The sequence below is a fragment of the Canis aureus genome, chromosome 3, assembly GCF_053574225.1.
Source record: "Canis aureus isolate CA01 chromosome 3, VMU_Caureus_v.1.0, whole genome shotgun sequence".
Classification (NCBI taxonomy): Eukaryota; Metazoa; Chordata; class Mammalia; order Carnivora; family Canidae; genus Canis; species Canis aureus.
Window position 1 is genome coordinate 18,317,298 of NC_135613.1, and position 25,838 is coordinate 18,343,135.

General features: G+C 44.5%; 1 protein-coding gene across 1 annotated transcript; it reads right to left on the bottom strand.

Annotated features, from left to right (window-relative positions):
• Positions 1-573: 573 nt before the first annotated feature.
• LOC144304364 (polycystin-1-like protein 2) lies at positions 574-25,838 on the bottom strand. The gene is made up of 9 exons (XM_077882906.1): positions 25,346-25,838; positions 22,880-23,044; positions 20,537-20,716; positions 17,199-17,309; positions 14,565-14,712; positions 5,705-5,925; positions 3,509-3,913; positions 1,041-1,118; positions 574-638 (listed from the first exon to the last, which is right to left on the bottom strand). The coding sequence occupies exons 1-9, from the start codon at positions 25,644-25,646 to the stop codon at positions 574-576; spliced, it is 1,674 nt and encodes a 557-aa protein (XP_077739032.1). The 5' UTR covers positions 25,647-25,838.

The following is a 25,838-nucleotide window of genomic DNA, read 5'->3' on the forward strand; positions in this document are numbered from 1 at the left end:
ACTGAGCTTGGACTGGTAAGAGGCAACCTCAGGACTTCTGGAAATATCCACAAAGAGGCATTCCTTATCTGGGGTTAAAGACTGAAGCCTGGGGTCCTCCAGCTGCTTGGGAAGAGGGAATCAGAATGAAGCTAACATAGAACCAAGAGATGGGAAGAGACAGATTTCTGATGACATTGAGTGACTGGATCCAGCTGTGCCTAAAGCCTGAAGTTTTCCTTTTCTGAGTTGATAAAATTTCTCTTTGACTTGAGCCAGTTTGAACTGCTTTTCTATCCCATGCTACTCAGAGTCCTAGCAAACAAAACTGCAGTGAACTTTAGGCTCTGTGACTGCTACTGTTGGCTGCCTTCCCAGCAGCTAATACCCCACCCTTATTCTTGTTCCCAGAATCCACCTTGTCCCACAGAGCTGGAGGTGCTGAATACCTGCTTCTCAGCATCCCTTATAGCTGAGGTGCATGACCCCGCTGAGGTATCTGAGGGGAAGGTTGCTGGGGTCTAATGGGGAAAACATCCCACCCCACCACCCCATAATAAGAGCTATAGAGAGGGGAATGGGCTTGTGCAGCTGCTAGATAGTGCTGGGCTGACATGTGATGTCTGGAGCTGCAGCAGCAATGTTGATGAGACACAAGCCTAAGGACAAAACAGCAGCTCTGAGGATGGCAGGATGGACAACAGAGTGAGCCTGGGTCCTTGCTGGTGTCACTGAGCCACTGAACTACTGGAACTACTGGAACTACTTACCCCCTAATTTCGTAGTATGTGGGGTAATGGAGACTTGAACCTAAAGCCATCTTGGTTAGGCTTCCTGCTGCTTGGAGGCTAAAGTAGCATAAATAATGCAGACTTGGATGTTTTAGAATTCTGTAACAATGGTTGAATGTTTTACTGTATGTATCACTTCCCCTTAACATCTATAGAGCAAGGTAAGTATTCAGAGCTCTGTTTTGAAGAGTCCCTCACTGGATGCCAAGCAAGTGCAATGCCCCAGACTCCTGGTCATGAGTTTTATACTCCCATGCAGAAATTCCTTGCCTGTGACAGTGATGCTTCCGACTTCCAAACTCAAGTTTGAAAAGGCATTCCTCACCATCACAGTGACCAGAAAGGTGCCTGCAATGCAAAGGATGGAAAATTATGGGGATTGCAATAAATTGTTTAATTTATGCTGGACAGCTCTCTCAGCATATGCTTCTCAGGCCCACTGATGGCAGCATTTGAATCTTCTATCCTTCAAGCATTTGATGAACTCCTGTTGTATACCAGGCATGGTGCAAGGCTTTGGGGACACAGAGATAAATGAAATGTGGTCTTTGTCTTCAGGGTCCTTATAGTCTACTAGACATGCAGGAGACCAAGTGCCAAACCACAGGAGGAATTGCCATAGGGGCATTGTGGACACAGGGCAGAGGTCACTTCATGGATCATGGTTCACAGCAGGGCTAAAGCTAGAGTTCAAAGTACAAGTAGTGCTCATTAGTCAGGTTAGAGAAGAGATTCCAGCAGAAGGAAAGACATGACAGGATTTTTTTAAAGATTGAAGGGTAGGGATGCTGGGGTGGCTCAGCGGTTGAGCATTTGCCTTTGGCTTAGGGCATGATCCTGGAGTCCCAGGATCGAGTCCCACATCGGGCTCCCTGCATGGAGCCTGCTTCTCCCTCTGCCTGTGTCTCTGCCTCTCTCTCTCTCTCTCTCTCCCTCTCTGTGAGTGTGTGTGTGTCTCTCATGAATAAATAAAATCTAATAAATAAATAAGATTGAAGGGTAGATAAGGGAGAGAAGGATTTGTAAGATTTATTTGGGGTATGTGTGTATCCCACCTCTTTTCCCTCAGGGTGGAAGGTGATGGGTGCTACTTTCTCTTCTCAAATCTAGAGGGAAACATTAGAAGGGACCCTTGGGAAGGTGGATATGTGTTCTTTGAGGTTGAGGACTCCCATGGAAGGGTTCCTTACTCATGTCCTTTAAGGATGCTTTCTGACAGGGGTAGGTGGAATGAGAAGGAGAGAGGGAGGGAGGAAAGGTCTACATTCCTGCAATTGTTTGGAAATAACTACAGTCGCTGGTAGCAGACCAAAGAAAAGGTAAGAATTTTCTATAGACCAGATGTTTGTCTCAGGGAGAGGGTATGCTGGAAAGGGTAGTGAGAATGAGAACAGAGGGTGACCCTGTTGATGATCCAAAAGAGGCAGCAGCTGGGCACATGTGGCCAGCTGAGGGAGAGTCATCACCCTTCATCCTGGGAGCTGAGGAACATTGCAGGGACCTCAAAAGCCCAAAGAAGCTCTCACAAGAGGCAGCTGCAAACATCTGCTAGGCCTTGAAAGCAAGGCCGGCCAGGACTGGGCCAATACCATCAAGTGAGGGCCTTCCTGTCCTACCTGGTTCCCTCTCTTTCCTCCTCACCCCCTTCATCCCTGGAGTCCTCCAAATCTGTTTTTCTTGTGGAGAGAAGACTACTTCTCATCTAAGAGTGAGCCAAAAACTCACAGGGCCTGAAGAGATGTTATCTATTATCCCCTGCCAAGCAACTTTTATAGAAGACAAAAAATAATAATAATTTGTGTTTGAATTATAGCCTATATATTGTGTGTATTTTCCATTGTCATTTCATTTTATTTCATTCTGGATTCTCCCTGTTTCAAGCTAGACCTCTGATACCTGGCAAAGTTCCAATGTTTTTCTTCTCAAATCTGTCATTTAACCTGCTATTTCTTTTGCCAGATCTGCTCCAGAGGAGCGCTTGGTAGCCCCACACCTGCACAATGTTGCCCCATTTCCTGCATACCTGCGGGGGACAGGGTGCCAGGTGGGCTGGAGACTCTGCGACCCTCATCACATTCCTGCCTCCTGACTTCACCGCACTGCCCTGAAGGACTCTCTGTTCTCTCCAGATTAAATGCAGATGTCTGCTATGGTCTCCTCCCCTAGTGGTGCCAGCCAGTCTGTCACCCTGTTTCTGTTCCAGCCAGCATCGTGACACTTCCTCTCTTGTCCCTCCCCCTCCTACCCTTGTTTTTACCTCTGTCTCCCCCAAGGGCATGGACTAGTTTCCTGAACCACACTCTCCTCTAAAAATGATGGAATAGTTGGAATACTCCATCTCCCTTTTAATGGTTCTCAGGGGGAAGATTTTGCTGTCCAAGGGACAGTTGGCAATGTCTGGAGGTATTTCTGGTTGTGATGACTAAGGGGGCAGGGGCTCCTGGCATCTAGTGGATAGAAGTCAGGGATGCCACTAAACATCCTACTTTGTGCAGGACAGCCCCCACAACAAAGAACGATCCAGTCCCAAATGTCAGAAGTGCCAGAATTGAAAACTCCTGTGACTCTAAGCTCTATAAGGGCAGATAATATGTATCTTCCTTATTTTGTAACCCAGGCTGAATGCTGTGAACCAGGTTTGCGACAAGAACACATCAAAACTGGCTGGCAGGATCAAGGACACCCAAGTCAAGGGAATAGGAAGGAAGTTTAGAAGGGGGCCCACCAACCCCAAGTACCTTCAAAAGGAACTGCTACATGGTAAATCCCAAGTGGTCCCTCGAGGCTTGCTTCTTCATGGAAGAAGGTTGCATTGAGTCCTGCCACTTCAAAGGTCAGCCCCTCCGGGATGCCATGAGCCACCGAGACATTGACCAGTAGGTCTTGTCCAAGCTCCAAGTGGTCAGAACCCAAGGAGGCCTGTAGCCCTGACAGAGGCTCCATGAAGTAGACTGTGATGTTTCTGGAAGGTGCAGCGGTGGTGGTGTTGCTGGTGGCTCGGATCTCCAGGTGGTGTATCCCTGGGCCCATCCGTTGTTGGGCTGCTCTGTCCAGGGTCAGATTGTAGGGTAGCAAGCCCCTCGGCGTGGTGAACTCAGCCAGGGTTGTGTTACCCAACAGCACAGTGTAAGTTACCCCTGTTCCTATGTGTGGCAAGAAATATTTGAGAATGTTGGCAACAACCATGCCATAGATTGTACCGAGATAGTCAAGACTCAAGCTCTGAGGTCAGATTTTTGGATGTAGATAGGGACATGGTATTGCCATAAAGACATATGGAAGGATAAGATCCAACCCCAAGTATTAACAGTGATTATCTCTGAGTATTGTGTATGTGAATGATTTTTCTTTTTGGCTCCTCTCTGCTCATCTGCACATTCTAATTTATACTATGCATGTGTTAACCATAAACTTAAAGGTTTGTAATAGAGATATGAGAACATTTTGTTGACAGGTTTGTCCTTGGAGAGAGGAAGGCTAAAAAGGGAGCATCTCCTGAGGCATGGCTGATTTTTATGCGTAAGAATTAGCCTCCAGTCTTGTTCTAAGTAGGAGGAATAGGTGAAGTTTCCTTCCACCTCCATGGCAGACTGCCTGCAACCCTGCTCAACAGGAGCACTCAGCCTGTCCACAGTAAGATGGGGCTCCCTTATAGGTCGGGACTGACAGTCCTAACTGGATGCTAAATATTGTGGTTGACTCCTAAATCTGATTTAAACTACCAAATTAGGATTCTCTCCAATAGAAACCAAGCAATGTATTTCTTGTTTGAGTGATGATGATGATGTAGCTGATGCTGCCAAGAGTGATGTTAGCCCTCTGACTCTCATGTTTACTGCTCCCTCTCCCCACACTTGGTGAAGAGCAGGCACTCAATTATATTTGTGGAATGAAAAAATAAATGAAGGGTTATCTTAGGCTTCCCAGGGGTACATAGCAGCCATCTTCAGCCAACAAGCACACCAGAACAGAGAGGAGCCCATGTTTAAGGAGTGCCATGTTTAAGGACCCGCGATGGCTCTATCAAGTCACTGCTGACTGAGGTTCCAGGAGCTGTGAGGTCAGACTGAGTCATGTCCTCACCTCTGCAGCTCTCTGCCACGTGGTTTACCTCAACAGGCTTCTGTCCAGATCTCAAATTAGACCTTTGCCTGCAGGAAAGATGCTGCATTGGTGAGGATAGGGTTGGTAGGGTCTCCATTGAGAAAAGGGATGATATTCAGAATATTCAACAACTGAAACTGCATGGGTCCCAACCAAATAGGTTGGATGTTCTGATAAATCAGAATGGACACTGTGACCAATCAGAATAGATGCTCTGACTGATCGGAAGGGACACCTTGCCTAATCAAAATGGATGCGATGACCAATCAGAATGGCCTCTGTGACCAATCAGAAAAGAAACTGACCAATCAGAGCAGACACCAGCCATAACAGCAGCTGTGGCTATAGCAGAATGTGTCACCAAATAGCAGTCCTGATCAGGGGAGCATCATTGTGCCAAGCTGGTCAATGCTGGCCACACTGAGATGGGCTCAGGCCCAGCTGGTAGCTCTCCCGGTCTTCTCCAAGTTCCCCCAACAAGGAGTGACTTGGAAATTCAGTTCTTCTGATGGGACTGTGGGCATGCAAAAAGAGCATTCGGAAGAATGAGAGCTTCACTAGCTTACTCGTCTTATGACTTTGAACAAACTTCTGAACCTTTCCTCCATTTCTTCATCTGTAAACTGGAGATAACAGTAGTACATACTGGGTGGGCTAGTAATAAAGCATTTAGACCAGTTCTGGGCACACACTAGGTGCTAATAAATGGATAGCTAAAAAGCCGACTGAATACATGAATGCTGTTAGTATTTACTAAAGCCTGGGAATTGGATGGATAGATTTGGAGAAAATCAAGGTGGCCCTGACCTTGACCATTTCTGTAGACTCACCTCCATCAAGTACCACTTGAACCCACAATGGGTCCCCAAAGACAGTGCGGCAGAGAGGGCTGGCTCCTGACATGGACAGGCTGGAGCACCCTGTCACACTGAGCCTCTCCATCTTGTCTCGGATTGTCACATGCTTCTGGGCCATCACATGCCACTCAGTGGTTGTGCACTCAGCAAACACAGTGAATTCCCCAGGGGCTGTGAACTTGTGGATCACACTGCTGGATGAACTGCCGGCAAAACTCAGTGTTACCAGTGTTGAGGACACAAACACATGCATTCACATATGTGTGCACACATGCGCTCACCCACCTCACATTCTCCTGCTCTGCAAAGACAAATAGACAATAGATGAAGAAAGAGATACTACACAACCAAGCTCTTGGTTTTCATGAAGGTCTTGGTGTTCATGAATGTCTGGAACAGGTGGGAATGAAAGAAATAGCACTGCCCACCAGGAAGTTGAATATTTGGTTACAAGTCCTTTTTCTGCTATTTATTCCTTCAGTAGCTCACCTAAATCCCCTCTCTGGGTCTTCTTGCATACTATGCCTCAGCCTACCACATTTTCCCCATGTGTAAAGTGGGATCCTATTCCAAATGTATCAGAATTATGGGTATGTTTTGCTTCTCACTTTCCCAAGGGGACTAATTAAAAATCTCTAACATGGCCTATAAAGACCCACATGATCTGCCTTCCTGCCTTCACCCCTATCTCCTGCCATGCCCCTCTAATTGTATGTCCACTAAAACCTTTTCAGTTCCTGGGATGTGCCACTTCCTGTCTGCTGGTCTTTGCTGGGAAGGCTCTTACCCACCTCTGCTCATACTCAAGCTGCCCCTTCTGTTCTCAGCTTAAACATCACTTCCTCAGGGAAGCCTTCCTTAGGTCCCCTAAAAAAGGAAATGCCATAGCTTCACTGCTTCTCCTGGGGGACACTCATCCCTTGTGTGGTTGCTCAGTCACTCTCATTCTCCCCCCACTAGGTTGTCAGCGCAGACAGTATCTGTCTAATTTTTTATTATAAACCTGACATCTAGCTCAGCACCTGGCACATAGTAGATGCTGAGAAAAATTTGACAAGTGAATGTATTTTTGAAAAAGCTTAGAAAACAGTGACCTGACTTTTGGTGCTGACCATGGAGTAAGCCCACCATAGTCTATTGCTTCCATTGATTACAACTAAAAACCTGGGTAGAATTAAAAAAGAAACTTTCTGAGGATTCTGAAAAGTAAACAACAGCATACAGGTGGGGGAGAAAAATAAAAACTTTAAGAATTACCTACAAAGATGAGGTTTTCTTGTTTCATGTATTTTCTTTCTTTCTTTTTTTTTTTTTTAACCTCCTTTATCTCTTGGCTTTGTCCCTAGGGTAGCCTGAGTCATGAAACGGCACAATGAATGAGGTAAACAAAAACCTCAAGAGAAATCCTCTCTGGTTAGCCAGAGAACCAAGAAAAGGAGACCTAGTGAGCCCAAGAGCACAGGGAAAAATACTTGTTTTTGTTTTGGGTTGTTTCTCTTTTTTCTCTCGTGGCCCTAATCCAGACTGTCCTCTCTCTTGGAGCTGCACTGACTGCATAAGGTGATGCAGACACCACATCCCCAAGAGAAAACCCATCTTCCTATCCAGAGGAGCAATGAAAAGAGACCTGTGGGAGCTAGAGATTGTAGGGGAAACTCTAAAAAAGAGAGTTTTGGAGATGAGGATCCCCAACTTCTATGAACAACCCAGCACGAACCATGAGCTCACCCATAAATTATGCACGTGCAAAACAGACTCAAAGACACACAGCCAAGGCTTTGTTTGAATCAAACTACAATATAAACACCACTCTGAGTGGCACATGAGTGGAGCAGACCCAAACGGTTTTGGAAACTGAATCGACATGGGAACCATTGCTCACAGAAGGCAAGTCATAAAGTGTGGTCTGAATTTAACTGGGTAGTTTGCCTGCTGAAACAAAATAAAAATCCATTTTACAGAGGATTTTAACAAGATCCAGAGTCTCAGAACCTAATATCAAAATGTCCAGAATACAATCCAAAAATTGCTTGATATATAAAGAATGAGGAAAATGTGATCCAATCTCAAGGGAAAACATAATAAATGTCAGCCTTTAGACTACTCAGAGGTTGGAATTATCAGATAGACTTGAAATCCTCCATTATAGCCATGCTCCATGACATAAAAGTAGACCCTATTTAAATGAATCGAAAGCTAGACATCCTGAGTAGAGAAACAAACTATTTTTTTAAAATGGAAGTTTTAGAAGTAAAAAACAATACCTGAGATGAATTCATTGGATGCCTGCAACAGCAGAATAGTCACAACAGAGGGAAGTCAGTGAACTTGAACATAGAGCAAGAGAAAACCTCCAAGTTGAAAAACAGATATTAAATAACTGGAAACATTAACAAAATATTAAATTTTTAAAAATGAGCAGAGCATCAGCAATCTGTGTGACAATATCAAAAGATAAAATATTTGTATCATTGGAGTACCAGTGAGAAGAGAGATTGGTGTAGAAAAACATACTGAAGAAATAATGGGTGAAAACTTCTCTAGTTTGGCAAAACATATATTTAAAGATTCACGAAGCTCCATGCAACCCCCCCCCCCAAAAAAAAGGAAAAAAGTTAAAACCATGCCTACACATATAGTAATCAAACTCCTGAAAATCAAAGATTAATGAGCCTGGAAAAAATGGCACATTACACGTAGATGTGAGTGACTGTAGATTTGTCCCTCAGAAACCATGGCAGGCAGAAACTAGTGGCAACATCTTTAAGAAAAGACCTGTTGACACCTAATCCTATATCTAGCAGAAATGTCCTCCAGGAAGTGAAGCAAAATAAAGACGTCAAGACATTCTCAGGAATAAAGAAATCCTCTAAGAGAATTTGTTGCTAGAAAATCTGCCATAAAAGAAATGGTTAAGGCAGTTTTTCCAGCTGAAGGGAAATGATACCAGAGGTGAACTTGGAATTTCAGGGATAAAGGGAGAGCCCAAGTAATGGTTAAATATTTTGGTAAATACATAGATTTCTTTTCTCCTCTGAAGTTCTTTAAATGTGTATGACTTTTGAAAGGGGTTTTCAATGTATGTTAATGTCCTACCTAGGGCAATTATTATATAAAGGAGGATGGGCAAAGGGACCTATATGTCAGTAAGACTTCAACATTTTACTGAAGTCAAATATTAACTCCATGTAGATAGTGAGAGGTTGGATATGTGTATTGTAATCCCTGAAGCAACTACTAAAAAAGTGGTAAAGAGAGCTATAACCCAAAAAGTTAATAGATATGTTGAAATAGAATACTAAAAATATTTAAATTCTCCAATAAGACAAGAAAGGAGAGGAACAGAGGGAAAATAAACAGAAGGGCAAAGAGAAAACAAATACAAAATAGTAGACCTAAATCTAACTATATCAGTAATTACATTACTTGTAAATGGTTGAAACACTCTAATTATTATGCCAGATGGGATTTAAAAAAAAAAGAAAGTCTCAACCAAAGACTTTCTACAAGAAGTCCACTTTAAATATGATATAGATATGTTAAAAGTACAAGTATAGAAGCCACGCCAGCAGACACTAATCAAAAGGATGCTGGATTAGGCTTTATTAATATCAGATTATATAGTTTTCAGAAGAAAACACTAACTCTTTAGAGAAAGTGAAGGATGGTTTTGAATAGCAAAATCTGGGCTGTTTTTCAGGGATCTGTCTGGAAGAAGCAACTCATTCCATTCCCTGAACTCTGCTGCCAACTGAAATTGCCCAGAACTAAAAGGCAGAGAAGCAGATTTTTCCTGATTTGTCTCCCAATGAGCTCACCCAAGGGAGGAGACAACAAAGTGGCTTTTAGAAATTGCTGCCAACGAAGGGAAGATATTCTCAGAGTACAAAGCAACGGAGGCAACAGCTAAACATTTTGTTATGATGCTGTGAGCCAGCAATTCCACTCCTGGGTGCAAACCCAACAGAAATATGTACATATGCACACCAAAAGACATGCATTCATATGTTCACAGCTGCACGATTTGTAATTACCCAAATGGAAAAGCATTCGAAAGGACTACCAACACTAGAATAGATAAGTAAACTGAGGAATGTCCATACAATGGAATCATACACAGGAATGAGAAACAAGAAATCACAGTTATACACAACAATATGGATAAATCTGAAAAAAGTACTATTGAGAGGATGTCAGATACAAAAGAGAGTACACTTTATGATTCCATTTCTAGAAGTTTCTAACAGGTCACACTGATCAATAGTGGTAGGAATCAGTACCCTTGGGAGCCTGTGGAAGATTCCTGGGCGACTGGTCATGTTTTGTTTCTTGGTCTGAGTGCTGGTTACATAGGTGTGTTCACCATATAGAAGTTAACTGAGCTCTGGTTTTGTGTGTGTGTAGTTTTTTGCATGTATCTTATGCTTCAATAGAAAATTTAAAAATTAGTTTAAGACACTGTGACTCACTGATCTGTACATGCTGCTCGGTAGTTGATATTAATGGGATGCAGCTGTTCTTTAAAAAATAAAATGGAGAAGAAGCTCCCCTCCCCCCCTTTTTTTATCTTTGCTTATAATGTCCAATTGTTAGGAATACCAAGGTCTGGGTCATTTTGTTAATGGCACTCACAAGTTGCTAGCCATCTTGGTAGATGAAGCCCCCGACCAGATCAGGCAGTGTGGTGGAATGGAAAGGCTAAGGAAGCTTCCTCCATCACCTGCATGACCTAATGTCTCAGCGCCCTTGTCCATGCAGTGAGGCGACAGCCATTCCTGGCTGGGTCATCATAGGGTTTACATGAGACTATGGCTGAGTAAGTACCTGGCATGTAATAGATTCAAATATTTGGTTGGTTTTTTTTTGTTTGTTTGGTTGGTTGGTTGGTTTTTTGTATAATAGGATGACATTTATCCTACTTAGCCTCTTAAAAATACCATCTACTTCTATGTAATATGAAAGTAATGGCAACAGTTACCCATTTCTAAGAATCAACTCTGTGCCAGTTCTTTTCTTCTTTGTAGTCCCATTTAGCCCTTAAAATTACCCAGTGACTATTAGCAACACTTAGAATAATATTAACAATCACATATCATGTACTGGAATGGCCTGAAGATTCTTATATATCCCCTGTCATGGATGCACGTCACCCAGAGTCTGCCCTTCAAGACTGAGGGCTGCATCCCCCAGCACTCTGGCATGTGAGTGGCGGAGGGCTCACAGCTGAATCTATCTCCCCTTTAGCCAAAGGGAGCTGCCTCCCCTAAGATGTCATCCTGCATCCAATGGCAGCCCAATGCCAGAGTACAAAGGTTCTGCTCTCTTTTCTCAATGGAGACAGGTCCCCCAGCTCTAAAGTTCTCTGTAGGGATTGGAGGGGCCTGGATTGCTAGTGCATCCCAGTCCACCTTCTGCCCCTGCTCCATCCTGGTATCCAGCAGGAAACCTGCTGCACCCCAAAACAATTTTCTGGTACCCAAACTACATATTCTCTTAAAAACAATTTCTCTAAACTGGCTGGCATCAAGGCTCTTCATCAGTAGACCCCTTCTGAGTTTTCTAGCATCATTTTTCATACTCTCCACACACCCCTGAACTCCCGTTGTAGTAAGCTGCTCTGTGTTATGGGAGGAATTTACACCCTTTCACATCCTTGACTTCATTTTCTCTACTTCCACTGCTCCTGCCTGATTCCCCTGAAAGACTTCAGTCTTTTGTGACCATCACCTTCCACATAATTCCTTTGATCCTCCCAACATCCTATGTATATCTAGGCCACTCTAATTTTTGTGTTGTCTTGAGAATTATCAATTTCCAGTGAAGTCCCCTCCTGCAGACTCAGCTATGTGCAGAGGCAGCTCTGAACAGACCCAAGAACGACAATTCCCAGATCTGTCGGTAGGTGGTGCTGCGTTACCCAACGCTGGACAAGGACAAAGTTCACCTTAGCGAATTGTCCCGTAAGGCACATAATTAATTTCAGAAACCTAGAAAGTTTTTCCCATAACAAACAGTAAAGCAAAACAGCCTGACGTTCAAATGAACACAAGACATGGGGAGGGCAAGGCAAGAAGGAGCTTCTAAAGGAGAAATCCTTTGACTTTTATTATACTGTTTCTATTTGAGATTGGATTCCCCCCATCAGCTCATGTGATTTGTCTACAACAGAGCAGAAGTGTCTGATTTAGGTCTTAGCTTAACAAGGAGTTAAGCAAAAGAAGGGTTCTGTACAAACACATAAAAGCACGGGGACGTTCACACAAGGTATGTTACTTCTCTGTACTTAAAATTCATGCCATTTTTAATCTCATATTCTACCTGAGGTTGCTAGTGCTGGTAAGTATCAGAAATTTCTCTCCGAAAGCTAACAAAAATGATAGAAGAAGGTGGGCAGGTAGTTTTAAGGTCCAACAAGTTTTTAAAAATTAGATGAAATTGGACGATTTGAGAGGAGTGATGGCAGAGGGTATCACCATCTATTTCTTTTGGAGAGAAAAAAAACAAAAACAAAAACAAATCCCAGTGGCTTTGGCTTCAAGTTAATGCCCAGAGGGATTGCAAGTGTAAAACACTGATTATTGTTTCTCTTTGATTATAAAAAAAAAAATTAATCACAAAGAATCCAGAGAGCAAGATGACAAACACCCTTCACCTCACCATCCAGAGTTGACAAATACTGACATTTTGTCCCACATGCTCCCATTTTTAGCTACTGTTTGTTTATTACTGGAATGTCCTTGTGTAACTGAAGGTCTTAGCAGGGTTACTGACAGTCAATTTTGATTAATGCCAAATGCAAGTTGTCTAAAATTTGGGGGCTGGAAGATTGTGTAACTGAGCATTTATTGTTTATTCAATGAAATGATAGCAAGCAAGAAGAAACCTGCAGAGCAAGGCCGTGGCTATTTGTGTCACTTAAACATTTTCTTCCCCAAATCATCTTCACATGTAATTTCTCATTTTACTCCATGAAACTATCAAGGCCATCCATATAAATGTGACAGGGAAGGAAATGGAAACCCAAGACCAGGGATCGTCTTGCACGTGTTAGCAGCAGCTAGGACTAGAAGAACCTTAGCTTCCGGACATGCCATTTTATTTGGCAGCATGGCAGGATGTGTGAGACTTCAGAGTACCATTGGGTTTGAAACTAGCGTACACTGGGGCAGATCTGGGCCATACACAAGGCTGGCCCTCTCTTGGCCTCACCCCACTCAGGGCTTCTAGCAATGCCGAGATTGCACGGGGCTAGATTTGGACCCCCTGGCTCCCACAAGGTAGAGCTACACGTATTTTGGAGTTAGGAGAGGGGCTTATGGGCCTCTATGATTTCCCTGGGAATTCATGTTGAACTGAGGACCCCTGTAAGAAGCCCCCAAACCCAATGAGGATCTGGAAATTCTGAAACATTTGGGGAACATTCTGAAACATTTGGGGAAATTCTGAAACATTCTGCAGAGCAGAATGGAGCTTACCCCAGACCCAGGTAGGACTTTGAAATGTTATGAATTGGGTTCGGCTACTATCAGGTTGGGGAAGCTCTGGCCCCTAGAGGATGCAGAGTACAGGCTGCATCCTGTGTAATCCACCAGGGGCTTCAGAGCCTCAGCTTTGATGCCAGACAATCCTGGCTTGCACCACCATGCTGCCAGTCACGAGCTGCATAGCTTGGGCAGTGCTGCTATATACCTCTGAGCTTCATTTGTTTTGTCTGTAAAAACAAGATGATAATTACCTAGCTCAACACCATCTAATAGAACTACAATGTGAGACATACAGAAATACAGTGTATGTTCTGATAGCCATATTGAAAAAGTAAGAGTAAGTCAAATTAATTTTAATACCTTATTTTCTTTAACCCAATATATCCAAAATACTTTCATTTCAACATATAATCAATATAAAAACGTTAGTGATATACTTTACATTTTTTATGGGAAGTTGGAGGGGAAAACTTAATCTTCAAAATCCTGTGTGTATTTTATATTTACATCATATGTTAAGACCTGCCACACTCACTTCAAGTGTTCAGTAGCTCATGTGGTGGGTGGCTGTTCTATTGGAAAGCATAGCTCCAGCCGATAGGGTTGTAGTGAGGGTTGAATGAGATTTTATGTGAAAGCTCCTTGGCTGGACTGTTTTTAATATCGCTACTATTATTTTTTATTATTCTTGCCAACAGAAAACATTCCTACACTCAGGTGAGCATTTTCTTCACCTCATCTGCTAAATCTGCTAAAACTGACTCCTTGGACAGTGGCCCAGGAGAGATTCTACACAGAGCCAAGACGTAAGGACCCAGCTCTTCATGACTGTTCATGTAGCCTCTATAATAAGAAAACCTGTGAGTGCCACTTACTCCCATTCTTATACATTTGCCCAAAGGTACAGTGGCTCTGCCATTCCTTTCATCAACAGGTGGAGTCCATTCTTCACCTGTTGAACCTGGTCTTGGCCAGTGAACCTGTTTTGGCCAATGAGACATTAGAAAATGTGACACAAATAGAGATTTGAAAAATGCTTGCACATTAGGTCTTGTTCTTGCTTGCTGCTAGAAACCCTCAGACACCATGCCAGTGAGGCTAGGCCAGCCTGTTGGGTGATAAGCATCACATGTCCCTGGCCAATATTCAGCTAACCACCAGACATGCAGGTGAGGACTTCTGAGGCCATCCAGCCCCAGTTGAGCTGGCCCACATAAGCAAAGCCACCTAGCTTATCAAAAGAACCATGAGAAATAATATTATTGTAAGCTACTAAGTTTTGGGATGTTTTGTTATGCAGTAGAAACTGACTGATACATCCTGAAACAAGACTCAGAGATTCCTCTTACCTGGGGGGGTAGTAGGGATCGAAAGTGTGGCCATCTCCCGTACTAATTATACATGACAGATTTCCAATGTAGGGAGAAAGGAGCCATGTCAGGGAGATGGTGACATTGTCAAAGATGAAACTCTCATTGGACACCATCAGCTGCAGGCCTGCAGACCAAAAAAGGGAAATACTGTGTGCCATCAGAAAGCAAAATTGCATGTTTTTGTTTAAAACTTAGTCTCCTCTATCCACCTGTCCATCCTTAGGTGGGGCTTTTAAAGATTTTTTTTAAGTTCTTTTGAATTTTATTTTTCATTCATAGGTAATAGGTGACCAAGGTACAGAATTTGACATTTTTATAAAGGATGTAGAGTGAAAAGAAAGCTTCCCTCCCTTCCTTCCTTCAGCCCCCTCCCCACCAGAGGCAATCATTGTTACCAGTATCCAGAGTCACCTTCTAGGGATATCTTCATATTCACAAGCACATACATATTTTCCTATTTATACAAGTGGTACATGATATATACAGTTACTTTGACACTTTCCTTTTTTTTCACTTATTGTATCTTGGAGATTGTTCTATATGAATTTAGTTAGAGTTGCCTTGTTCTTTGTAATAGCTGCACAACGTACCCTATTTAACCAGGATTCTATTGATTATCTAAATATATTTTTATTATGTTTAAAAATACAAAATGCAAAGCTCCTTTAGGAAAATCTGCTTGGCTAAGGTGGCTAATGATTCATTGTAAGCCATTTAGCAGACATTAAATTTTACAAAACCTGACCTTTCAAAGTTGGCATGGAGGATGAGGAGGGGAATAGAATTTGTTGGGGCTTCACACAGCCCTGGGCTAATTTGTGCAGCACGATCTTTCCGTTTCCAAGCACAGACAAGGAAGGCAATTAAAAGGACTTTCCTGAGTTGTTGCCATCCTGATTCACAGCTACCTGAGGAAACCTGGACCATGGCTAGTGCCCTTTTGGGCACTGTGGCGGCAGGCACGGGGTTGGGGGATGCTGGATAAGTCTCTCCATTTACAAATCAGAAACATTGAGTTCAGAACACACCAATTCACAAGGGAGCAGGATTTTTGAAATCAAAGTTGGGGCAAAAATTTAGTTCAGGGTCTCCAGACCCAATATACCCCCTGGCCTAAGCAATGCGTCTGTCCAGTGTCAGCCACACTGTGACTGGCAGATCTCCAGAGGGCACCCTTTGTTCATTAGCAAAACCACCAGATGGAAAGTGCTGCCAAATCACATGGTCTCCTCTTCCCAGAAAACAAATGAAGACATCTCAGTCACTCTCATTTCACCCAAGCGTGTCTAGTAAACTAATGCTGCTGGTGAAAGCTGTCCTCTCCTCTTCTCTGTGCGGTCCTCCCTTCTCCATCCATAGACCCTGCTCTCCCAGATGGCCCCTGGAGGCCCCAACAGTCCCTGACTCACTCTTTCCCTTCAGAGCTCCCTGCCCATCACTCATGCCCTCAATAGAGGGTGCTGTTGTGACTAATTGGACAATGGCATAGGGGAAGTGGCACTCACAGATACTCTTAGTGGGAATATAAATCAATGCAGCCATTTTTTGGAGTGTAGTATCTATTAACATATAAAAAGCGTACACCCTGTGACCCAGCATTCCCTCTACTAGGGATCAGTCCTCTAAAAATAATCAGGCACATGTCAAGATATATGCACAAGAATGAGTGCCGCAGAGTGGTATTTAACAACAAAAAATCAGAAGCAACCAGAGGACTGGTCCAATACATTTGACATAATCTTATGATGGGATCCTATTCAGCCATTAAAAGAATAAGGTAGTGACTTGGATAGATGTCCAGGATATGCTATTAAGTTAAGGAAATTGAGCTATAAACTAATGCATTTAACATTATATTTTACGCATATACATTCATACACAGTCATGTGTAAAAACAGTTTAAAAAGCAGAGAAGAACTTATTCTGAACATTGAACAGTGGTTTCCATAAGGAGAGTAGGACTGTAGAACTGAAGGGAGGGGCTCTATCTTCTTGATTTGGACAAACTTTTATAAAGTGTAGTAATACGGGTTATTTTTATAGCTTTCAAAATTTGTTATTTTAAGAAGTCCCCGGTGTTCTAAGATGTAACTTCTTGGCAGGGTGATGTTTAGTGGGTGTAGGGTATGTAAGTGCGACATCTTTTGATTTTTTTGAGTCAAGCAATGTTGGTCTTGTCTGGATATTTATTGGGTCACTCCATGAAATTTAATCTGAAGCATCCTGGGAGTTAAAAATATATATATTTCTTAATATGTATTAATATATTTAATATTTATATTAAATCATATATTTAATATTATATAATATATTTTATATTTACAATATTAACATATTAATATATTATAGTATTAATTAATTTTAATCTCTATATTAATATATTAAATATTAAATATATTTTTAAACTTCTGGCTTGATAGCTCGTTTCTGCAATAGGAGCCTCAAACTCTTTACCCCACAAGGCTAAGCCAGGTGGGGAGGTCAGGCTGCAGGGAATCAATAGTGAGGAAAGATTGGCCCCCGAGGGTAGTTGCTCCCTCTGTTCCAAGTGGGGCTGGACTTGGTGTGGAAATAAGGGAACTTGCACGTACTGGCAAGATGGGGACTCACCTTCCTGGCACTGGTACTGCACCCATAGGTAGCTGCCCTGGGTAGGGCACAGGTCTCCAAAGTAGGTCCCATCTGCTGCCACCTGGCATACCTGCAGCCCCTGGCACTGGCCTGGGAAGTGCCCGAATCCCAGCAGGAGCAGGAACAGTGTGAAGGACAAAAAAGGGACAGGTTCAGACAGAGATGAATGACCTCTCATTCATTTATTCACCCACCATCCCCCCACCCCCAGTGGATATCTGCTGGTATCTACTGAAGACCAGACACTGTGCTAGGTACTGGGGGGAAGAAAAGTAGGGTTTTTGCCCTCAAGCAGCTCAGGGTCCAGCACAGGGGTTCTCAAATCTTAGAATATACCAGAATCTCCTGGAGGGCTCTGGAAGACACAGATTTCTAGACCCTCGCCCCCCCCCCCCCCGTGCTTCTGATTCAGTTGATATGGGGGACAGTGTAAGAATTTACTTTTCTAACAAGCTCCCAGGTGATGCTGATACTGCTGGCCTAGGCACCCCACTTTGGGAACCACTGGTCCAGTAGCATCCAGTCAGATGGCCTAAGTGGGAACTTAGATTTTGAGAACTGGCAAAAAGGGAAAAAAAAATCAGGAATCTTATCTAGGTGCCCACAGGAGAGAGACATGTGGAGAGCCCAGGCCAGAAACTTCAGGTCATCCCAGCACCTCTCCCTCGTGCCCATGCAGATGAGTGGCTGCCTACAAAGAAGCCTAGGTGGAGGACAGGTAGGTGCTGCACACCTGGTTATAGGCCTGAGCTCCCATTTCTTTGCTGGATGTCATCTGGAACCCACCCTTAACTCCTACAGCCATTCTCTGGTCCTTGTACATGGCTCAAAGCCAGCAATGGGGTGTCAGATCTGTCTCACACTTGAACTCTGATCTCTCCATCAGCCTCATCTCTGGCTTCTAGCCAGAGAAATTTCTTTGCTTTTAAGGGGTCATGTGGTTAAATTGTGCCCATTTGGATAATCCAGACTAGGAACCCATAATTAGGTCTGCAAAGTCCCTTTGCTGTGTCAAGTAACATATTCACAGGCATGGTATCTCATCATACTAAGTTCCAGGGATTAGGGTGGCAAATCTTGGGGGCCATACTTCTGCCCATCCCTAACCATAAGAGGGCAGAGTGCTTTTCATCCTCTCTCTGACTGCAGCTCCCTCTGGATAAGCGCCCTCTCATGGTCCTCACTTACACAGGGCAGCCTGGACCATGATCCTAGCACCTCCTGGATGGTCCTGACTTCTGATTTTTATAAGATCATCCCCTCTAAGTCATCCCTCCAGCCCTTAGGTGTGGTAGTGGCTTTCCATTGCTGCTAATCTCAGAGTTATATCTTTATCCCCTGTTTGACTTCTCAGCACTTCCATGCTTGATAATCAATTCCCTGCATTGAATTTCCTCTGCTGAAAGACCTAGCATAATTTCTGTTTTCCTAAAGGGATCTAGCCTGATACACTCCTCAATCAGAGTTCTGTACCCCTACTATCTGCATTCACAGCCCTAGACTACACTTTCCAAGAGAGAGGAAGTATTTTGTTTTGTTTTTGTTCACTGCTCTATTTCCACTCCAGTTCACAGAACAGTACCCAGCACATGGCAGGTACAAAGTAAGTCTTGCATAAGTAAACACATAACACCTCTGCTCCTTTCTGTTGTGGCATTGAGCATAGTGCTAGGTGATTGCTTGTGTTCATATCTCTCTCCCCATTTGACTGCGAGCTCTTTGAAAAACAGACTATTTGATTGATTCCTTTATCCACAGAGCCCAGGATAGAGCCTGGCACGATGTTGGGCTCAAAGAATGTTTACTGGCCAACTGACAGTGAATGAGTGAGTGTGGCACTTAGATACAAACAGATTTCCCTGGGATCCTGCCCAGCTCTTTTCCTCTGACCCCTCCCAGAAGGATGCAGGGTTCTTCTCCAATGTGCTTTCTGGGGGGTGGCTGCAAGGTTTGGAAACTTGCATCTGGGCCTTTGCAGAAATAGCCCACTAGGTCCCCTCAATGCCTCCATGAGGGAGGCACATCCATCAGCCCACCTAACCCAGACCTTCCCCCCTCAGAGGGGCCATAGCCTCAGGAATGTCAGTGCAACAAGAAGAGTGCATGGGAACCAAGGAGCTGATTGCAGCATTTCCTTCCTTCACATCTGCTCTAAGGAGACCAGGGACAATGTGGGCCAGACGTGGAATGGAGAAGAACAAATCACTGTCCCAGGGAGACGTGGTACACTTTCCCAAACTGGGGTCGAGGCTGCTTGGCAGGTCCTGGGAGTACAGGGCACTCCTCCCTGAATCTCCATGGGCCCTTTGGGCAGAGGCAGAGCCACTCAGTGAATTGCCGAGAGGCTCTACATGGTGTGGTACTGACACTCCCTTGTCCAAGGGGGGCACAGAGAAGCTAAGTCATTAGCAGAGGGTCACAGAGGAGATTCAACCTGAGGCCCCAGAGCTTCTAGCTTGGACACAGACTGCTGTGTCCTCACTTGGCCAAGAAGCAACAAACCACCTGCCTTCCTGGGACCTTCTGGGCCTGATTCTACTAACCCAGCAAAGAGGAAGGAGGGCCCCTGTGTCCTGGACAATAGAGGTTTCTGAGAACTTTGCACCCCCCAGGAGGGTGCCAGGAGCCCCCATAACCCCTGAAACTGAACCCTTGTCATGAGGCAAATGCAGCTCAGAGGCAAATTTAATCTGATTTAGAAAAGCAAGGCCATGGAGAAGCTCTCCCACATGAACAATCGATGCTACTAGGAATGTGTATTTCAGCATTATTCATAATAGCAAGGATTGAGACATGACCCATTCCACTCTCAACAGAGAAGGAGACACATTATGATATAGTTATAAACTGGACTAAGTGAATAGACTAATACATGTATCAAAATGGATAATAGGAGATTTAAAGCTATACTCACTGCTATAATGAGGGGATGTTAAGCAAATATGACGTAATGTTAGGATTTAAGAACAATGGGTAGTGAGTCTATGGGAGGTCAATAAAATATTTTTATTGTCTACATGCTTGGAGAATTTAGAAATTTTTAAAAATTTAAAAAAGAAAGCAATGTTTCTTGCACCCAAGTGGAGTGGGGAGCAGAATGCCTCCCTGGCCCACTGAGGTGGGTTTGCTAGCAGCTAAGGAGGCGAGCCATGTCCTCTTTGCTTCCCTACATGGTTCTGTGGGCAGAGACTGGCCTGTTTTCCTAATGTGGGAGGCCCAGATATGAAGATTGTTCAAGTCTTCCAGACCCCTTTTCTGGGTACCGGACACCAGGAACTGCCTTGCCCCCACAGCCAGAGCTGTCCTTGGGTTCCTACCTGCCACTTCATCCTTGACACTGGTCCAGCTGCATTCTTCCTCCAAGGGGCGTGCAGCACTCTGAGTGCAATAATGAGGGGTCTGGCGTCCGTAGATGGCGTCCTGGATCTGGATGACTTCCCCTGAGCCACAGTGCATGGTGGCATTGAGGCCGTCACAGGCCAGACTCTGGCCAACCCCTGTGACAAAGGGAAGGGGACACCTTAGGAGGGACCAGCTGTGGTCATGGCTGGACAAGTGCCTGGTTGATGGAAAGTGGAAGGTGTCAGGGGTCGGGACTGAGATGAAGGGCCACAGCAGGAGCCAGCTCCACAGTGATGAGAAATAGAACGTGGTGGGCATGAGCATGGCTCTGGAGCCAGACTGCCTGGGCTCAGATGCCGCCAGCCACGCCCTGGCTCTGTGACCCGCTGCTAATTACCTAGCTTCTCTGTGCCCCCCTTGGCACGAGAGAGGGTCAGTACCATACCGTGTAGGGTCTTTAGGAGGATTAAATGAGTTTTTACGTGCAGAGTAAGGGCGATACCAGTAGCCACTATATTCTCCTATTTTGAGTACCTTCCTTGAGCCTTATCTGAAAACAATGCCTGGCGTATGATAGATGCTAAACAAGCATTTGTAGAATGGATGAGTGACTTAGTGAGTCTTTGTATCAGTCCTAGAAGCTGGGTTACTAACCTCTCCACTAGGAACATCAGGCTCATGGGGGTCACTATGCTGAGACTTCAGGCCAGCTCCTGGTATGGGGTCCACGTTCAGTAACCATTTGTTGGAAAAGAACAATCTGGCTCAGATGAATATAGCCAGAAAGTAGGAAACTGGGTCCAAACTCAGGCCTGTCTGCCTGGTGGGAGTGCCACAGTGTAGGGAATGAGACCAAAATCTGTGTTCATTTCCTATGGCTGCTATACAAATTGCTAGCACTTTAATGTCTGAAGCCAGTACAAATCTATCATCCTCCAGTTATGAAGGTCAGAAGTCCAGAATGGGTCTTAAATAGGCTAGCATCAAGGTGTGGGTAGGCCTGGTTCCTTCTGGAGCCTCTGGGGGGGAGGGGGGAGAATGCTCCCTAGCCGTTTTCAGCTTCCAGAGACGCTGACATTTGTTGGATTGTGACTCCTTGATCTCCAAAGCCAGCAGCACTGCATCTGACCATCTCCCTCTGACCATGGACAAACCCGGGTTCAGGTCTTGTCATTGTCACTTCCCAGCTACGTGGCCTTGGGCAAGGAGCTTACCCTTTCTGAGCCTCACTATTCTTAGCTCTATAATGGGCCTACAATAGAATAGCAGAGGTGCTTCTACTGTGATGAATACACACAGAGTGTACAGCTCTGTGCCTAGAGGACCGGCTTGATACATATTAGCTGCTCATGGTGTGACCTCATACCAGTGGCTCCAAGGTCCTGGAAGCTGACAGATTCTGAGACAGGCTTCAGGTTGGGGCATAGAAGGGGGTGGCACTTTGGGAGGACTGTGACAAGAAGGTCCCTGAAGCTGCAAGTTTTCATAATTAGCCAGGCTGGGGGCCTACATGGCATCTATTTAAACCCAGATGGGGGAAATGGGGTAGGAGGCCCTGTAGGTGCCCAAACCCAGAACGATCCCTAAGAGCTAGGATTCTTCACTGAGGGGTTTGGAGACAGGGAGGGGGCTGAGCCCAGGAAGCCTGGAAACTTCTGCCAAGCCTGGCTTGAAAGTCAGAGGGTCATGGGGCAGCTTGGGTGCAAGACCAGGGCACTATGCCAGGACCCTGCATGTCAGGCAGTACCCAGCATGGGGCCACGGGTTGCTCGTGCTGAAGCTTTTACACAGAGGCCCCAGGGAAGGGTCTCCAGGGTGTAAAGGGGGTCAACCATGGACAGCAGCTAGGAAGGACACAAGAGCAGAGTGTGGGGGAATTTAGGAATCAGGGATGATGGGTGGTGAGACTCAGACCCAGTCTGGTCAGGGCAGCAGGAATCAAGGGTGAGTGAGAACAGCCTCCTGGGTCATGTCTCCTTCATTGGAAGATTGGAAAAAGAGAGTAAATAGAGCTGGGCATTTGCCACTAGATGCAGATATCTGAGAGGAAAAGAGGGTAGGAATGAGACTAGTAGTCAGGTTAGTAGGTAAGTGGATGGGGAGAGGCAGGTTGTGAGCTAGGGAGACAAAATGAGACAGGCACAGAATGCCACACAGATAGAGATGGGTGGACATTTAGGGAGACACAGAATTAGAGACACAGAGAGACACACACAGAGAGACCCCACAGAGACAGAGACACAGAGAAAGACAGAGATGCAGAGACAGACACACACAGAGGGACAAGGAGGGAGGCCCCACAACGGAGGCCAGCTCACCAAACTCGCAGATGAAGGCAAACAGCTGTGTGCAGTTGTCTGAAGCCGCCCACCCAAAGGAAGCGTCTCTCCTGATGTAACCACAGGTGTTGAGAACAGGAGAGGCCTGTTTTCCATGCCAGTGGCTATAGCTCACATTGGAGGTGTCCAGCCAGATCCCTGGCCCTGGGATGGAAACACAACCACCAGGACTTGGAAACATACTTCTGACCCCTTTTTATGAACAGGGCTTGCCTCAACTCAGCTCCCTGGTATGCAGGAGGTGCTCAGTCAAGGCCAAGAGGCTGAGGACCTTTCTTTCCCATGCCAACGATGAAGGGACATTGCTGGCTGTTATTGTCCAACACCCGGAAGGAAGAACTCAGCCTAAAAACCAGGGTGCCAAGTCAGGGAGCCCAAACAAAGTGGCTTGATTGAGCACATGATGTTTCCAGCTCTGTGTTACCATAATCTAAAGAAAAGCACAGAAGTGTGTCTTGGGATGTTCAAAGAGAGGCAGGACCCCTTGTCAGATATATATGGGCTATGCTGAGTTACAATGGAAGCAGTTTTCCTTACTTCAGGACTCTTCAGTCCCTGGTGCACTCTTGAAGAAGTGGTGTGTGTGCGTGTGTGTGTGTTACAAAGGCATTTCAAGGACAGAAACAGAAAACACTAAATATAAAATATTTACTGAAGACTTAAAAGTGTATATATTCATTTTTAAAAATAAAACAACTCCATACAAGTGGTTAAGAAATTTTTGGAGTGAAATGTAAAATGTGTAAAAGTAAAATGAAAACATCTCCCCTTTCCCAACCAACGGGATACTCGCATTATTGTTATGTTTCTTGTGAACTGATCCAGACTGAATTGTACCCATTCATCATCTGTGAGTGCCTGAAATCTATTTACACAAATGCCATCATATTGCACATGGCACTCTGTCCCTTGTTTCGTAAATAACATTAAGTACTGGAGGTGATTACACGTCAGCCTACACATATCTGCCTCATGTTCTGTAACAGCCATGTGATATCCCTTGGTGATTTTTAAATAGACACAACTCCTTTAGCTGCATATGAATGGACATTCAATATACAGAAATCCGCAATTGCTATATCTACAAATCAAGAAACCATTCACTAGATATTACCTGAAGATACACTTTTAGAATTCAAATCCTAAGGCTATGCATTTCCTAAAAGGAGCTTGCCCAACTGCTCCCTAATTAAGCCTTTCCATCGACTCTGGTATATAAGTGCTTAGCCCAAGACTGAGTTGCTTATTTCTAAACCCAGTAGCTTTGACAGGGCAATGTGAGGTGGAGGGACATTGGCCCAAGAGAGTCTTCACTGCCTTTCACCAGTAGCGTCCTCTTGAGCAAACCATTTCGTCCCCCTAGACTTCATGTTCCTCATCCATAAAATAAGAGTAGCAATGTGTACCTCATGGGGCAGGTGCAAGGATTACATATGAATCTTCATTTTTCCATTTTCTGCTATGTACAGGCACCAGAAAAAATGGCCAGAATCTGTTTCCTGCCCTCGAGGATCTCATTGTCTAGGAAGGAAGACAGACACCTAAAAAATTAAAGTCATGCCGAAAATACCCTCCCAGAGGGTATTGTATTGTAAGACCTACAAGTGCAGAGAGAAGGACTTTCCTGACTGTCCTGGGGTTGGAGAAAGAAGCCCTCACAGAGTAAAAAGTAAGGAAAAGTTTCTAGGAAGACCATTAAAATGAGACCATTTAATGTGGAGGGAGTGGTGCTATGCTTTTAACTTGCTTTAATCCCGTAAGAAATGGGGAAAGGCATGTGGAAGTGCTTGCTTGCTTGCTTGCTTGCTTGCTTCTTTCTTTTTTTAAAGATTTATTTATTTGAGAGAGAGAGGGTGGAGGGAGGAGCACAGGGAGAGAGAAAGAGAAAGTTATGCAGACTGTACTCAGCGCAGAGCCTCATGCGGGGCTTGATCTCATAACCCTGAGATCAGAACCTGAGCCAAAACCAAAAGTTGGATACTTAACTGACTACACCACCCAAGCACCCCTAGAAGTGCCTTGAAAATAGCTTAGTAAGTATTTCCTGAGAAATACTTACTAAGAAAAGAAAAACATTTACAGATGTTTTCTCATCTGTAAAATAGAAGCAGCAATATTACTTCACTGGTTGTCATAGGGATGCAAGCTGATAATGGACTAGAAGTATGTAGGGATAGTGCCTTAGAAGAAGTCATAGCTAGTATTATTAGTATTGGGCACATTCAAACAAATGAATGTTTTCAGAGCATCAACTATGTGCTGGATTCTGTGCTAGGCATTGTACACGAGTGATTTCATTTGATCCACACAGCAACCAAAGAGGAGGATATCCTTACCATGAAAATTAGGATATCTTAATTTTGTTCCATGAGGCTCAGGGTAAGAAACATTGGTGAGAAACACAGCCACAAGCTTCCCATGAAATACAGTTTTCACAGCACCTACCTCCTATGGTTCCATTCTGAGCCGAGTTCCCTACGAGTCCAATCCACCATTCCCTGTCCTGGGAGATGTGCTTCTGCAGGAACTGCTGTGTGTCATCATCATGAATAAAGACCAAATGGCCCCCTTGCTCCTCGCACCAGCTCTGGGCACCATAGAAGGTTTGAGTGAAAGGCACAAATTCATAGCAAGAGTCTCTGAAGGCCACTTGGCTTTTGGAGCAAAAGCTTCCCTCCTCTGGCTTAGAGATTGTGGCCCTAAACCTCAGAGCAAGCCCCAAGAGTACCAAACTTGCTGCGCTCATCCTTGAACCACTCCTGGAGCATCTGGACGGAGCCAGCACTCAGGTCCTTCTTATACTGGTGCCTCACAATCATCTGCCATTCATCTTTCCTTCTCTCTTTGCATCAAATAATAGCAACTACCTCTTTTTAAGAAACAAAAGGCTCAGGATGAATGTTGTCTGCCTTTTTGCTTTGCCCAGCTCTTTTTTCAA

Bases quoted from the DNA above. Each gene is read 5' to 3' on its own strand.
- LOC144304364 (XM_077882906.1), bottom strand. From the start codon at position 25,646: ATGAGCGCAGCAAGTTTGGTACTCTTGGGGCTTGCTCTGAGGTTTAGG. The intron at 23,045-25,345 runs GTAGGTGCTGTG...TTTCCATCCCAG, and splicing joins TCAGAATGGAACCATAGGAG to GGCCAGGGATCTGGCTGGAC. The intron at 3,914-5,704 runs GTGAGTCTACAG...TGCCACACATAG, and splicing joins TCAAGTGGTACTTGATGGAG to GAACAGGGGTAACTTACACT.